At 50.1% G+C, this 15,044-nt stretch overlaps 1 protein-coding gene and 1 long non-coding RNA gene across 2 annotated transcripts in view; both read left to right on the forward strand.

The window, feature by feature from the left end:
• LOC108961539 (uncharacterized) overlaps positions 1-8,412 on the forward strand; it is a 49,244-nt gene extending 40,832 nt beyond the window's left edge. Inside the window, exon 3 of the long non-coding RNA XR_001989858.3 lies at positions 8,192-8,412. This is a non-coding gene — a long non-coding RNA (uncharacterized LOC108961539). The remainder of the gene's footprint in view (positions 1-8,191) is intronic.
• Positions 8,413-8,473: 61 nt separating this feature from the next.
• ELFN2 (extracellular leucine rich repeat and fibronectin type III domain containing 2) lies at positions 8,474-13,086 on the forward strand. Its single transcript, XM_009086473.4, has one exon. The coding sequence runs from the start codon at positions 8,823-8,825 to the stop codon at positions 11,247-11,249; it is 2,427 nt and encodes an 808-aa protein (XP_009084721.1). The 5' UTR covers positions 8,474-8,822; the 3' UTR covers positions 11,250-13,086.
• Positions 13,087-15,044: the final 1,958 nt, after the last annotated feature.

The following is a 15,044-nucleotide window of genomic DNA, read 5'->3' on the forward strand; positions in this document are numbered from 1 at the left end:
CAGCAAGAAGGCGGAGGGGTAGTGGGTGGGTAGAGCACCCTGGCTAACTCTGTGCAAACCACTCAGCTGCAACGTTGCACTCAGCTCCCTGTGGCAAAGTTGCATGCAGTGGTTCAGGCTGCTGCATCCCAGCCTCTCCCCTCCCCATGAAATTCCCCGGGCTGCTTTGCTGAACCAGTGGGGCTTTAGAGAGGACTCCTGACTGCTGCCTCTGGTGGACACATATTTTCCTGATATGTTTATGAACTTGCTTGCAAGCATTGCTTCTCTGTGAGGTGTGGTAGTAAAAGGGGAATGAAAACAGCTGATCAAGGCAGAGAGAGCCCTTCAGCTTGTGTCACCCCAAAGATGCTGCTCGTGCAGTCAGGGAGCTGGTGGAATGTAGGAGGGGGGAAGAGAGAAAAGAAAGAAAGAAGGAAAAATAGAAATGAGGTAGAAACGAGAGAGAGAGAGAGAAAATATTTGAGAGATGAAAAGAAATTACCATACGGCAGGATCCTGTTATTCAACCTAATTTTCAAAGGACTGCAGCTGTCGCACTGAGATAATCTGTTAATTATAACAGTCATTGTGTTTTGGCAATGGAAGAAAAAACCAGGCTCTAAACAAGGCAAGGTAGTGGGGAAAAGAGAGGGGAGGCACGGCTGTGTCAAAATGCATGTCAGATGCTGGCTTGAAATCTAGGTGGGCAAGCCGGCCGGGAGGAGGGTCCCTCCCCAGCAGGGCTGAGCTGTGCCACTGCCTGCAGGTGGAGGATGGATGGAAGATGGAAGCATCCGTGTGGAAACATAATGCCCTGTCCAGTGTGAGGCTACTCCTCTTGCTGAATCTAGGCATGCATTGACCAGAGGAAGAGCTTTGAGGGGCTGAGGGTATCACTGAATCTCTCTCAGGTGGCCACCCAGGACAAGGTTGGCTGGAAGGCGAGAGAACGCTGAAGGATGCTTGAATGCCAATGCCTGTGCCCTGCAGGAGTTTGCAGGCCTGGAGCTGTCCTACACAGGGCAAATGGCAGGAAGTGATTGCTGCTTCAGGACATATGTGATTCCTTAGGCTCTGAGGCCTTCCCATAAGCGACCATAGTGAGCTGTAATTCAAGGACCATGCCCTTTTCCTACCCTACCTGCAGGGTAGAATGTTTGGGGGCCCTCTAAACTGGCACTGCTGGATTGCTGGGGATATTATTAGCATCCAGAAATATAAATGCTTGGTTTGAGTGAGGGCATCCCTGAAATAGCTTCCTGCTGTTCATAGACAGACTGCTGAGAGCCAGGACTTGTTGAAGGAAATAGGGCACCAAGACCATCACAGGACAGCAGAGGCATCACAATGACCCTGAGGAGGTGGGGGGGGGCCTTTGCAGTGATATCCCATACAGCCCAAGGATTTCTCCTGGTCTCATGGCTGGACATGCTGCATGGGAGCACACAACAGCACCAGTGCTCCCACCCTGCTTGCTACATGCTCCCAGAGCCCCCACCCCTGGCCTGTTACCTGCAGCAGCTCGCACACACGCTCATACAGAGCTGCCGTTCCTGTCCCTTTACCTCTCAATAGCTCACAGATAGCAGAGGTCATTCCTTGTCCCCTAGAGCAGCTCCTTCACACATGCACATGCACATGCACATGCACATGCACATGCACATGCACATGCACATGCACATGCACAGAGCCTGCCCCCACATCCTGCTCCCTACCGTGATTCACATCAGAGACTCACACAGAAGGAGCGTTCCCACCCCTTTCCCTGGAGCCTTCTCCCAAACACACACTGGTTGTCTCCCATGATCCCTGCACGCCCACATGCAGCCTGCGCTCCCACCCCGTCCCCTGCAGCGCCTCTCACACAGCCAAACACTCCCACCCCTTTCTCCGAGGTGCCTGCTTCACGCAAGCACACATGCACACATAAACTCACAAACAGCCTTTGCCTGGTTCTGCATGGCAATTCTTCCCTCCCCAGGAGCCAGCACTGGTTCTCTACTTCGCAGAGTGACTAAACCACATCCACCCCCAGCCCACACATCCCCCCCATCACCTACAGCGGCTCCTCCGCGCACACACCCCCTCCACCTCGCGCTCCTGGAGCCGACACTGCCGCGTCTTTCTCTACAGTGGCTCACACCCATACCAGTGCACCAGGGTCTGGCTGTCACACTCCCTATGGCAGGTCACTACAGAGCCTCACACTGACCCCATGCTTCCTCCCCATGGCCAGCAGGAATTATTTCTAAGCCTTTCTACTGCCTCATGGGATGAAAAGGGGAATATGTCTCCCAGGCTTCCCTCCTGGCTCTGGAGGGAGAGAATTGAAGGCAGCCTTATTGGTGATAGTATTTTTTGTGGCACCTCTAATCTCTTGACATGCTCTTCTACCTGGAGCAGGCTATTTCCCAAGCCTAGCCCCATGTACATGCTGCTGTGGATTGCTGCTGCAGGCTGTCTGGGTGGAGCTGGCTTGATGCAAATCCGCCTTAATCTTCGATAATCATATTAATATAAAAGGTAACCATTTCACTTTGGAAAACAAAAGTGGCTTTCTGGCCTGCCAGGGAACCACAGGCATATGAAAGACCTTTCTGCCAGTATTTATCACTCTAAAATAAGATTTATGCTTCTAAAGCTCTCTCTTTCATGCTTCTGAGCTGCTTCATTTTTCTCCCTTGAGCTTTCCCATTCTCTCTCTCTTGCTGCCTAACAAATTAGGCATCTAATCGCTGTTGGGGAGGCGCGATGGGAGAGCAGGGGTTTTATATACAGCGGTGTGTTGGGTTTTTTCATGGTTAGTCTTTAAGCTGTTTGTCCCAGCAAAGATTTGGAGTCAGTGGCAGTGTGTTTGTTCGAGCCTGTGTGTGAATTCTTCCTTCTGAATTCTTCCTTCCCATGCCCCAAACTGGCCAAAGGGCAGGAGTGCAGAGCAGCGTGTCCTTGGGGCAGTACTGCAACCCATATTTCATCCCCTTTCCCTTCCTCTCTGAAGGGTCCCATCCTTGCTGGCTGGAAATTGAGCTTTGTGAGTTTCCTTGCAGTGGCGTCCTGTGAGAAGCAGCTGTGATCTAGTTTGGTTCCCAGTGTCCTGCTGGGATCCCAGTAGTTTGAGCTTCCAGATGTCAGGGACAGCTGGGGTTTGGGAGCTGCAATCTTCCTCCCCACTTACAGTGGGGCCAGCCCAGCTTTCAGAGGAATGAGTTTTCCACCCGCAGGCACAGTGGATTTGTTTAGAGTGAAATGAACCTGCCCAGAGTTGAAGCATGAGATTTCTCTTGCAGCAACACTCTGCCAAATTCACAGAGCCTCTGAGGTTGAGTGGACACCCTTCAGCAGGACTCATTCAATGCAGTTCAACTCCTGTAAGGGATGAAGGCTGTGTCTGGTTAGTGACATGGGAACACCTTTTGTCACATGACTTTCTAGTGTGGCTACAGAGCTCCTTTGACCTCTGGAGTTTTGAAGCATTAGGGCTCATTTCAAACAAATGGAACATTGGGATAGAACTGAGAGATAACTCAGTTTTTATACTTTCTTAAAACCTTCTAATTTAAAAATTCCTACAAGGCGTTCTGTGAAGATAGGGAATAAATTAGAGAAGAGAGAACGTGAGAAAGAAACCTTCATTGAGACCCACTAAAGGAAAGAGTGTTGTGGAGCTCAACCCTTGGTGAACATCAGAGAATCTACAGGAGAAGGCATTCTCTCTCTCTCTCTCTCTCTCTCTCTCTCTCTGTCTCTTGTGCACGCTCAAATGTCTTCCATGCCACAAAAACTACCAGCCATCAGGCTTCCTGCTCCCTCTTCTCTTGGTCCCAGACTTGTCAGAGCTTTTGGAGCACCTACGGGCACAGTCACAGGTTCTTTGCTGCATGACTTGAAGGTAACTCCTGCAATAATTCCCTAGAAGCAGGGCTGAGAGGGAAGGGACTGCTGTCCTGTGAGTGCCACAGCCATGCTTCAAGCTTCTCCCATGGCACTGTGCTTCCACTAAAGCCAGATGCAAAAGCAAGTACAATCTCTGGGTGGTGATTTAGGGTGGCTGCAGTGATGCTCAGACCACTGTGAATTACAGAAACTACCAGGCAAGCAGGGAGAGTCCCTTCAAGTAAGGCACGAATTTTGAGTGCCAAGCACCCCTGGGAAAGGCTCCTCTTTCAGAAAGTAGTTAGAGAAATCCTGGAAGGACCTTAAAGCCAAGAAGAGGAAGCAGAGTCCCTTGGAGATGGTGTTTGTGCCCTGAGGCCTGCAAGGAGCAGGCAGCACACTCAGCTGGGAAGAGGGATGATGCTCAGCTGCAGCATGAAGCTTAAGAAAGCAGCAGGAGCTTTGGCCTGGTTTCGGGGTGTCCCCAGAGGAGTCAAGAGTGTTTGGCAGGTTTTTAATGCATGCATTTCAAATGGGAGGCTCTTAGCACCGTTTAAGCAATGGTAGAATTAAGTGCTGGTTTTTCCACTGTATGGGGCCCCAAGAGGACAAGGTTGATAAGGTCAGAATTTTAGGCCCAAATTGCAGTTGTATGTGACTTTTCTGGTTGCCTTGTATTCTCTCTCAGTTTTGGTCCTTCCATTCCCTCAGGCCCCAGTTTGCCTCTGTGCCTTCTATCCTGCCTGTCCATAGTTTCACTGGCTGTATTTTATGCTGCCATCTCACTACTGACCTCAGTCCTGTGTCATCCCCTGTCCTACCTTGAGCTCCAAGTCAAAGGGATGTTTGTGGCCATTGACACCTACCTCCTGACTCAGATTTGGGACTCTCTGCCCTCTGTTTCACTTTCCCTTCTCTTTTTCTTTCCTCTGAACAATGGAACCATCCCTGTGGCCTTCTGCTCTTCTTCAGCGTGCTGCAGATAAATGCCAATAACACTGGGACATCCATTAATAGAGAGTAAAGCTGGTTTTGTGCCAGCCAAGGACAGCACAGATTTCATGGGTGCCATGTCACTACTGTTCCTTCATGTTCACACGTACATGAGGATGGCCAAGAGCCAAGGGCTTGCTGTAAATCTTGGGTGACACTGAAGAGTGTTGGAACCCTACAACTAAATAAGCCCAGCACATGGAGGTGGTTATCTTGTACCTTCCCTATAAAACATATCCCATGTCCTACCTTTTTCTCTTGCCCATAGGTTCTCCACAACTCTTGCATCCCCCTTCCTTGGCTCTCTGCTGTGCTGGACTTGTTCATTCTTACCTTCCCTGCCCTGTGCCTTCTTGCTCTGTTGTCTGAGAAGCAAGAGAGGGAAACAGCCAACTCCATTGTCAGCACCTTTCAGGCCAGCAAAAAGTACAGAGTGTTGCTTCCTTGTGCTGCTGGACTCCAGTGCTGTGTGATTTATGTTCTTTTGGCTGTAGACAGTTAAAGGAGTGCAATAGTGCTGCCCCTCACTCCTGGCCTCCCTTTGACTATGGATTGCCAGGGTCAGGGTGCAGCTGCTCCCTAGGACGTGGCTGTGGTAGAGCTGGAGACCAGCACTCCTACAGCAGTGCTGTAGCAGGGTCTGATGGTGTTGGGCTGAGCTGAAATGGGGTGCTGGGCTGTGGGCAGGGGTGCAGTAGGCCATGGGTTGGGCTCGATTCACTGCCCTTAAAACCAGCATGATGGTGGGGAGACAGGAACCACTGGGGGAAGAATGTCAAGGTCTGTGTATTTCTCATACATGGTTACCTTGGGGACCCAAGGGGACCAGTGAGTTTGGCTTGAGGAGTGGCTTGATCCTTCCCGTGGCCTGTGGCTGAGGCAAAGCTACACAGCCCAGGTGGGAGCTAGGCAGGAAGCAGGAATTTCTGCATGGTCCCCTTGGTTTTGGCAAATAGCAATGATAAACACCAGCTTTTTCCTATCTATCTCTAACCCACCTCTTTCCTTTCCAGGCTACTAGGATATCTGCCCTTCCAAACCCTCTCTGTCCTGCCTGAGTGCAGCTCCTTGAGTGGGATAGGGTGGCTCTCAGGGATTGCTGGGTTGCTGCAGAGGAACATGGTCCTGGCCATGAGCTTCTTTCTGTGCATGTGTACATGAACAAGCTACGGCAGGCAATGGTGACTTCAGCCCACCTTTTGGAGCGGTCTGCCCTACCAGAAGGGGTCAAAGCAAGTGGGCTGAGATGTTCCTGTATGGAACTGGATATTGTGCAAAGTAATTGTTGAGGTGAAACAGGCAGGCCAGAACATAATGCTCAGAGGAGGATGATGGCTAAAATCTCTAATCCCTAAATCTTTCTACTTCTTGCTCAGGGGGTGCCCCTGGCCTCTGCTTGGGGTGGACATCCTTTGGGCACCAAAATGCAAAAAGCATGATAGTATCTGCCATGCCTTTCTTCAGTGGAAGAAATCCACTGGTGAAGTGAAGGAACGTTAGAGAGGAAGGTAAAGGGACAGAGATGGTGTGGGGAATTGGCTGTGTCTCTGCATGGAGTTACCTCTGGAAATGGTGGAACAAGGCAGGGGACTGGTGCTGAGGAATATCAGAGGCCTGTGGGTCCTAGCCTGTGGACAGCCAGATGTGCCTCCTAGCTGAGGCATCTGGGGGAACAGTGTCAGGAAATTATTTCTCATTGGATTACAAGGCTGAGAAACAAAACAACAGACTGTAAAAACCTCTGCCTTCTGCTTCATTGTTGGCTGAGGCAAAGCAGGGGCAGCAGCTGAAGGCTATCATATGACAATCATAAGTGACATGAGTTTGGTGGCCTCAGATGATGAGCTGTAGGGAATGTAGGGTTTTTTCTGTCTTTTCCATTGGTGTAGCTCTTCTCCCCCTTCCCTTCTCTGTCTTGGCTTTACTTTGTGGAATATTGAATATTTAAGTGTTTCTCTGTGACACTATCTCTGATCCCTTAATCCAGCTGGCCTGGTAATTCCACAGACCCAAATCAGCTCAGATTTCTCCACAGACGTAAGCCTTGTTCCTCAAGGGTTCACTCCTCCTTCATTTATCTTCCTTCATTTTATTTCTGCCCTTTGTGTCTCTGTGCTAGAAATTGGTTCAGCTTTTGCAGCAAAAGCTTCAGCGATATCTTTAGTGAGCAGCCTCCCCCCAAAATAAAAGGGGCAAGAGGGGACCTTTAGTTTTCATTAACCAAGAATCCTTTTCTCTGTTTTTTTAGTGTTTCCTTTCTACTCAAAATTAAAATAATAATAATAATAATAATAAAAGATAGCACAGTGCCCACATGTTTTATCTACTGTATGAAATTATTTCCTCTGTGCTGCCTGAGGACACCTCTGCCAGGCTCCTGTCTCAGCGCGGTGGGAGAAGGGTTGAAGCTGTAGCTGGAGAGAAAGGTGCTCCAGGCTGTGTTTTGCAGTCAGAACCAGGAGCTTGCCCAGAGCCCAGAAATACATTTGTTGTGGTTTAACAGGCAAATGTCACTTTGTCTGCAAGGTGTGCTTTCTTATGAAGGGGCAGCGTTCATAGCCCCCAAGGGGAGGTAGTAAAGTACAAAGGTGTAAACTGTGCACCGCTCTTTGATGGGGGGTAGATGGGTGATGTGCTTCAGATTAGGAGTTCTGGCATTGTTGGGTGAGAGACTGGAGGCTGGTATTTGACACACTGCCTGCTCCCCACCCCCCCACTGTGCTCAAGCCAGACTGGTTCACCTCAACAGCCTTGTCCATGCACCAAGAGTCAGGAACAATTTTTAGAGCAGAAGTGGTTACACGTGGTTTGAATTATTTATCCCTCTTGCATCAAGGAAGGAAGGAAAGGAAAAAAGTGTTTGGCTTTTTTTGGGGGGGGGTGGGGGAAAAAGCTTGTCTGCATTTTCCCTGCTTCATGCATTCTGTGTACATCATTTCCAGGCAGCTGAAAATTCATGGCTTTGGTTGTGCTTGGGGCTTGCCTTTGTTTACACTAGGGTTTTTGAGGCCCCGCAATAACAGCTTTATGTTTCCCACTCTCCTTTCCCTTCCCCTTCTACTCCCACGCCACTGCCTTCCCCCAGGTCCCTGGCTGTGATCACACTACTTAAGGGAGCCCAGATACCCTTCTGCATATCCCTGATATGACATTATACATTGTGAGGGTTCCCTCCTCAAAGGCTTATCAGCGTGGCAGGCAGTACCACACCTCTCTTGCTTGCGACCCCCTTAACATGTCTCTTCCCCATCCCCTCTTCTCATGAAACATTGCTGTCTATACCCTTATCTCAAAGACCCTTCCAAATGATGCCTCTTCTTGTCTTTTGTGTTTTCTTTTCCAGATTCCAGTGACAGATGGATCTCTCTCGTGCGCACTTGCTCTTTCCTTCTCTGTATTTTTGTTTTCGACATGTTTGATCCAAAGCTCTGAAGCTTCTCAGAGGGAACCCAGGAAAGAAGGAAGGGAAGGAGTAGAAACCAAGGGAGCGTGAGCGACACAGGAGGCAGCCCTGCCTTGTTCTTCCAAATCACACTGTGGAGGGGCGGGGGAAGACTAGAGGGGGAGGACTTGGGTTTGTTTTGGGGTGGGTTTGGTTTTGGGTGGGGGGTGGGTGGGAGGGGAGAAAAGGGGAAAAAGTGTGTGAGTTCGCTCATGAGCATCAAAGAAGATTCATTATCCTCAGCCTGAATTTTTGCTTAGAAAAGAAGCACAAGGTTGTTCCCTTCTGGATCAAACATCCATGGTGATAGCTTTTGGGTGTTCTGGAAGAATATTGCATGTGTTCTCTTTCCTCTATGCTCCTGGATTGACCCTGAGGGCAAGAAGAAATAATGGTGATGACATCTGATAGGATTGGGGTTCTCATTCCCTTCCATAGTTAAACCCCAGTTCTTGCCCCCTAGTTTCTTTTTGCCACTGTCCTGAGACTTTGCGTTGGTTTTTTTTTTGAGGATTTCTTTTCCCCCATCCTGATGAGGGCACCACTGCAGACCATGCTATGCCTGGGGTTGTGGGCAGCTGCCCTGCTCTGCTTGTTTTCCCCTGGCACCGTGCGAGGTGACTGCTGGCTGATTGAGGGGGACAAAGGGTATGTGTGGCTGGCCATCTGCAGCCAGAACCAGCCCCCGTATGAGACCATCCCTCAGCATATCAACAGCACGGTGCATGACTTGCGTCTGAACGAGAACAAGCTCAAGGTGGTGCTGTACTCCTCCCTCAACCGCTTTGGCAACCTGACTGATTTGAACCTGACCAAGAATGAGATCTCCTACATTGAGGATGGGGCTTTCATGGGTCAGTCAAACCTCCAGGTCCTACAGCTGGGCTACAACAAACTCACCAACCTGACAGAGGGCATGTTGCGGGGCATGGCTCGCCTCCAGTTCCTCTTTGTGCAGCATAACCTAATTGAGCTGGTCACCCCTACTGCCTTCTCTGAGTGCCCCAGCTTGATTAGCATTGACCTGTCATCCAACCGCCTCAGCCGTCTGGAGGGCAACACTTTTACCAGTTTGAGCAACCTGATGGTGTGCGAGCTGGCTGGCAACCCCTTCAACTGTGACTGTAGCCTCTACAGCTTCCTTAACTGGCTGGCTCTCTTCAACAACGTCACCAAGAACTATGACCGCCTCCAGTGTGAGACTCCACGGGAGTTTGCTGGGTATCCGCTTCTGGTGCCCCGGCCTCACCACAACCGCAATGCCATCACCATCTTCCAGTCCATGTGCAGAGGGGGCACCATCCCCTCCCTCTCCAGGGTCAATCCAACTCCTTACACACCTGACTCCCAGCGAGATCTGGATGAGGGGTCAGCCATCAGCCCTGGGGATTTCCTCTCAGTCAAGCCTCCAGCCTCTTCCACCACTGACTCCTCCTTCAGTCCCAGCATCAAGCTACATGATGTCACAATCACTTCAGCCATCCTGATGGTCACCATCCCCATGCCCTACAGTAAGATGTATGTGCTGGTCCAATACAACAACAGCTACGTTTCTGACATAGCAACACTGAAGAGCAAGAAGGAATATGTCACTGTCAACAAGCTGAAGGCCCACACTGATTATACATTCTGTGTGGCCTCTATCCGCAACAACAGGCGTTACAACCATACTTGCCTGACCTTTGCAACCCGGAGCAAAGGCAGGGAGGATCCTATTTCCAGCACTTCCACCACTACACACTATATTATGACCACCCTGGGTTGCCTCTTTGGGATGGTCATTGTCCTGGGGGTGGTGTACTACTGCCTGCGGAAGCGGAGGATGCAGGAGGAGAAACAGAAGTCACTCAATGTCAAAAAGACCATTCTAGAAATGCGTTATGGATCAGATATTGATACCAGTACCATGGTCCATCCTTCCCAGAAGCTGGGTGAGCCACCTGTCATTCCTGTCTCACGGATGTCCTCCATCCCTTCCATGATTGGGGAGAAGTTGCCCCCATCAAAGTCAATAGACGCTGGGATGGAGACTCCTAAAGTCACCACTAAAGGTAACTACATTGAGGTGCGGACAGGTGGTGGGGATGGGCTGGAGAGAACCCAGCGAGATGAGGACCTGAGGGAGCTTGACAATGGGCAAGGCTCAGCTGCTGAGATCTCTACTATAGCCAAGGAGGTAGACAAGGTCAACCAGATCATCAACAACTGTATTGATGCCCTCAAGCTGGACACAGCATCTTTCCTGGGTGGTGGGACTGGTGTTGACTCAGATATGGCCTTTGAGTGCCAGTCCATCCCAGCTGGTTCCTCAAGTGGGCTAGAGCGGCCCAGCTTTCTTTCCCCACCCTACAAGGAAAGCTCCCACCACCCTTTGCAGCGCCAGCTCAGTGCTGATGCTGCTGTGGCCAGAAAAACCTGCAGTGTCTCCTCTAGTGGCTCCATCAAGAGCGCCAAGGTCTTCAGCTTGGATGTGCCTGACCACCCACCACTCAGCAAGTCTGACTCCAAATACATTGAGAAGGGCAGCCCACTAAACAGCCCTTTGGATCGTCTTCCCTTGGTGTCTCCGAGCGCCATCCACCACTTGGAGGTCAAACCTTCTTACCATTGCAGTGAACACCGTCACTCCTTCCCGGCCCTGTACTATGAGGAAAGTGCTGACACCTTGAGCCAGCGAGTGTCATTCCTCAAGCCACTCTCCCGGTCCAAGCGAGACTCCACGTACTCCCAGCTCTCCCCCAGACACTACTTCTCGGGCTACTCCTCCAGCCCCGAGTACTCCTCAGAGAGCACCCACAAGATCTGGGAGCGATTCCGGCCTTACAAGAAGCACCACAGGGAGGAGGTTTACATGGCAGCTGGGCATGCCCTGCGGAAGAAAGTTCAATTTGCCAAGGACGAGGATCTGCATGACATCCTGGATTACTGGAAAGGAGTCTCTGCTCAGCAGAAGCTGTGACTCTTCCTCACAAGGAAACAATACAAACCAAGACCTGCCCCCCCCCCAACAACCAGAAAAAAAAGCCACTAAACTGTGAAAAATAAACAAACAACAAAATATTCCTGACAAATACAAAACTGACAAAACCTTTTCTTAAAGTTTACAACAACTCTTACACACACACACACACACTCACACACACACACACACACATGCCGAATTGTCTCTACTGTGTTACGGGGACCATTGTTCTGCCCACAGATGGTTGGGAGGAGCACCCTGCACTGACACTGTGGTAATAACATTGGAATGTGGGTGGGTGGGAATGGCCTGGGAGTGGGTGGCAGTGGTGGTAGGAGAAGGGCAGAGATGGACGCTCACTGGGCATGAAACTCAGCTGTGAACTATTCATCTTTCTGTTCCTGTTGAAGGCTGATTTTTCTTTTGGGTGGGAGGGAAGGACTTTGGTTTAGAAAGCTTCCTTGTCCACCTTGTACACCTGGTATGCCAAATCTTCCATCACTAACTTTTTCCCTAATTTTCTTTAACAGTGGAGGCTTTTCTCTTTCTCCTATCCCCATTCCAAAAAAGGTGGGAATTGCTGGAAGAAGTTCTCTCCCTTCTTTTCCTTTTCCTTTTCCTTTTCCCTTCCCTATCCCTCTATGTTAAGGGTCCCTGGGCTTGAGCTTCCTGTCTAGATACTTCACAAACCTCCGTCCTCCTCAGAGGAAGGAGAAGAGATGTGAAGGACCAAGGCAGGGAGGACCTGCCGTATAAGAGGCTCTGTGCCCTTGCTGCTCTTCCTCCTTCCCTTCTCCTGCCACGTTGCTGCTGATGAACACCAGCAATCTGGAGGGACAGGCATTCTTCAGGCCTTCTCAGAGCCAGTTTTCTGCCAGTTGGGGAGAAACAGGTTGTGAATATTCTCTTTGGCATGGCAAGCCAGGTCCTCAAGGAGTGGTGAGGAAAAGGCAGGAAGGTCTGGTCTATCAGAGGTGTATGGGGTTCCCATTTCTCCTTGAGTGTTACAGATCAGAGGTCCTCCTCACCCCACATGCCTATGCTCAGTCTGCCCTTGTCTAGTCAGTTTAATACTCTCTGTTCATGTCCCCTTTGCTATGAGAAAGGGGCCTGGAGAGGACCTCAGCAGAACAAATTCTCTGCAGCTCTTCCCAACTGATTTGCACCATGGGCTGTGGGCTGTGTGTCCATGAGAAGAGTATCATCCAACCTCCTCACTTCCAGGTGAATGTGAAGAATGGGATTTCAGTTGCTCATCTCACTGGGTTGGCCTCACAAAGAATCCTATTCTTGTATAGGCTATGGATGTTCTGGCATGGATAGGAGACAGCCCAGGGTGAAGACAGGAGCACAGGAAACAAATGGGATGTGAGAATGGGGCCTGGGAGTAGCCCAAGAAGAATGGCCTGGAAGAAGCTCCCTTTGTGTGTGCAGCCACGCTGTGTGTGCCAGGATAGAGGAGGACTCCAGCATCCGGATGGCAGTGTTCCTTTGACTGCTTAGATGCCCTCGTGAGAGTGAGAACAACATATCATCTCCTAATCCTCACAGGTGATAAATTTTTCTTAGGGATCCTGTCATGTCTTGACAAAATCCTAGTTGCACTTGCTAGATCCCAGTCTCTGCCTCTTGCATAAGAGATCTGTCACAGAGTTGACAATATGCCTACTGCCCTCTCCACCTATTCCCATTTTTGAGCAACCCAATAAAGCACAATCTTGGCACCATCTCCCCCAGTATTTTTCTGTCAGGCAGGAGGGCTGCCTGCTGAACACATCTTTATGCAGCACAGTGAGCCACCTCTCCATGATCTGCCCAACACTTGACCATAGTTCACCTCTATCAGGATGAGGGTGAGGGCGTATGTTATGTTGGCCCTCCCTGAGTAGTTTTTTCCTCTTTGAGGTGCTCCTCAGAAGACCCAGTGTTTTTGGGGGCCCTGGGAGAAGGAGGAGGGGGTAGGAGCTTCTCTAGGAGGGATTTACATGCTGCATGCAGAGAATTTGCCTGTTGTCTGCCAGGTAGTAGCAATGCCAGCTGTGAGAGCTGGCTTCTGTGCCACACACGACAATTTCACCATCTGTAAGTGAGGTGGAGCAGTAGGCAGAGTCTGGTGCATGAAAACCAGAGCAGGTATCCCCAAAGTGGAAACCTATGGAGATCTGTGGAGTTTCTTCCTTTGTAGGGATGCTGATGGTAACAATCCTAAGCCAAGTCCTGACTCCATTGCCTCAGATTTTCACTGTCAGCCTGCTTTCCCACAGTCAAAGCCTTGAGTCCAGAGGTGTTTGTGGGACTGACTCCACATGGTAAGAGCCAATCCAACCCAGAGGAAGGGGTGTGTGTGCACATGAGTGTGTGCACCTCGTGCAGGAGGATGAAGGGAAGTCACAAATGGAAGTCACATCACTGCTGGCAGGTGTCCCTCCATGCTGGGACCATGCAGCAAACCAAGACAGGTCAATGCTGTGAGAGATGCTTAGGCACAACAGAGAGCTCCCCAGCTACCACACGGAGCAGGCTCAGTGGTCTTCCAGCACGGCAACCATCCAAGCAGAAGAGATTAATGGCTGGGGCACAGAAATAGAGAGAAAAAGGGGGATGACAGGCTAGGGGGGATGGAGTCTTGTTCCTCTCCCCAACTCTTTCCTCCCTGTGCTTCTCTGCCATGTGGTCTTGTAAACAGTTCTGCTCAGTCAATACTTTAGGGGGAGCATTAACTTATAAAGGTTTCTGCTTTTTCCCCTCAGCACCTCAATGAGGCAGAAAAGAAAGGACAGGGATACAGCTATCATCAGGCCCTTCTTTTTTCTCTGGTGGGGGTAAGGCTGGATAGGAGAGATAAGCCATTTCTCTCCCAGCTGTAGCCCCCCATTTCAAACCATTGGATGAAGTTTGCACAAGATGGACTGTTCTGTGGGAGGAACAGGGCAAGGAAGGGGAACAAAGTGTCTCACCTTCCTTCCTCCTCCCTTCTTCTTTGTCCTGCTCGCTCCCTCGGGATGAAGGCTCACAAAGTGATGCCAGCCCTGTTGGAGGAAAGCAGATTTAACGTTCTATTTGCATGAAAATTTTACTGTATTTTTCTGAGCAAACACCTGTTGTGTATGTGCCAGTTTGTTGGAATTTAACCTCCTCCCTCCAAGTCTCTCCTGTCCTTGTCCCTGTTTTCTCTGCTCCTTTCACTGATCTCTGATGTGATTTTATGAGAGACTCCTGCCAGTTTGAGAGGGAACATACCCCAAGGAGAACCCAAACCAATCACCCCATAAACCTCATTCCTCCTTCTTTCCAGTGTCCCCCTTTCCCTTGCTCCAAATGTGGTCTCTCAGCTGCTTTTCACAGTCATGTGTGTAAAGGGGTAGGTGTTGTATACCAAAGGCCTGCTCTTTCTAGTGGCCATCTTTTCTCCTTGTTATTGAGGAACAGGAGTGAGGCCTGTCAAGATAGATCTTGTGACAGAAACGGTCACCACCATCTCTTTGCCCTGGTTGCTCTCTCCCAAAAAGCAAAGTTATTCTTGAGGGAACGTGGAATGCTTTAGCTGAAGGGAAACCTCTGATACAGTGGAAACTTGATGTGCAGCTGATTACAATCACTTAGAAGATCTCCCACTGCCTTCCTCTTATTGGTTGCATAGACCTCTGGTTATTAGACTTCTGGATTAGGTCTATCCTATGCATTCTCCACCCTGGCTGGCCTGACAGAAGGCAAGGCCTCAAAAACCCCTTTGTTGGGAAAAAGTGCGGAGAGACTGCCTGAAGTTTCTAAGGTCTCTTTGGCAAGTCCCTC

Source organism: Serinus canaria, chromosome 1A (genome assembly GCF_022539315.1).
Source record: "Serinus canaria isolate serCan28SL12 chromosome 1A, serCan2020, whole genome shotgun sequence".
Classification (NCBI taxonomy): Eukaryota; Metazoa; Chordata; class Aves; order Passeriformes; family Fringillidae; genus Serinus; species Serinus canaria.

Coding starts and splice junctions, on each gene's coding strand:
- ELFN2 (XM_009086473.4), top strand. CDS start 8,823: ATGAGGGCACCACTGCAGACCATGCTATGCCTGGGGTTGTGGGCAGCT.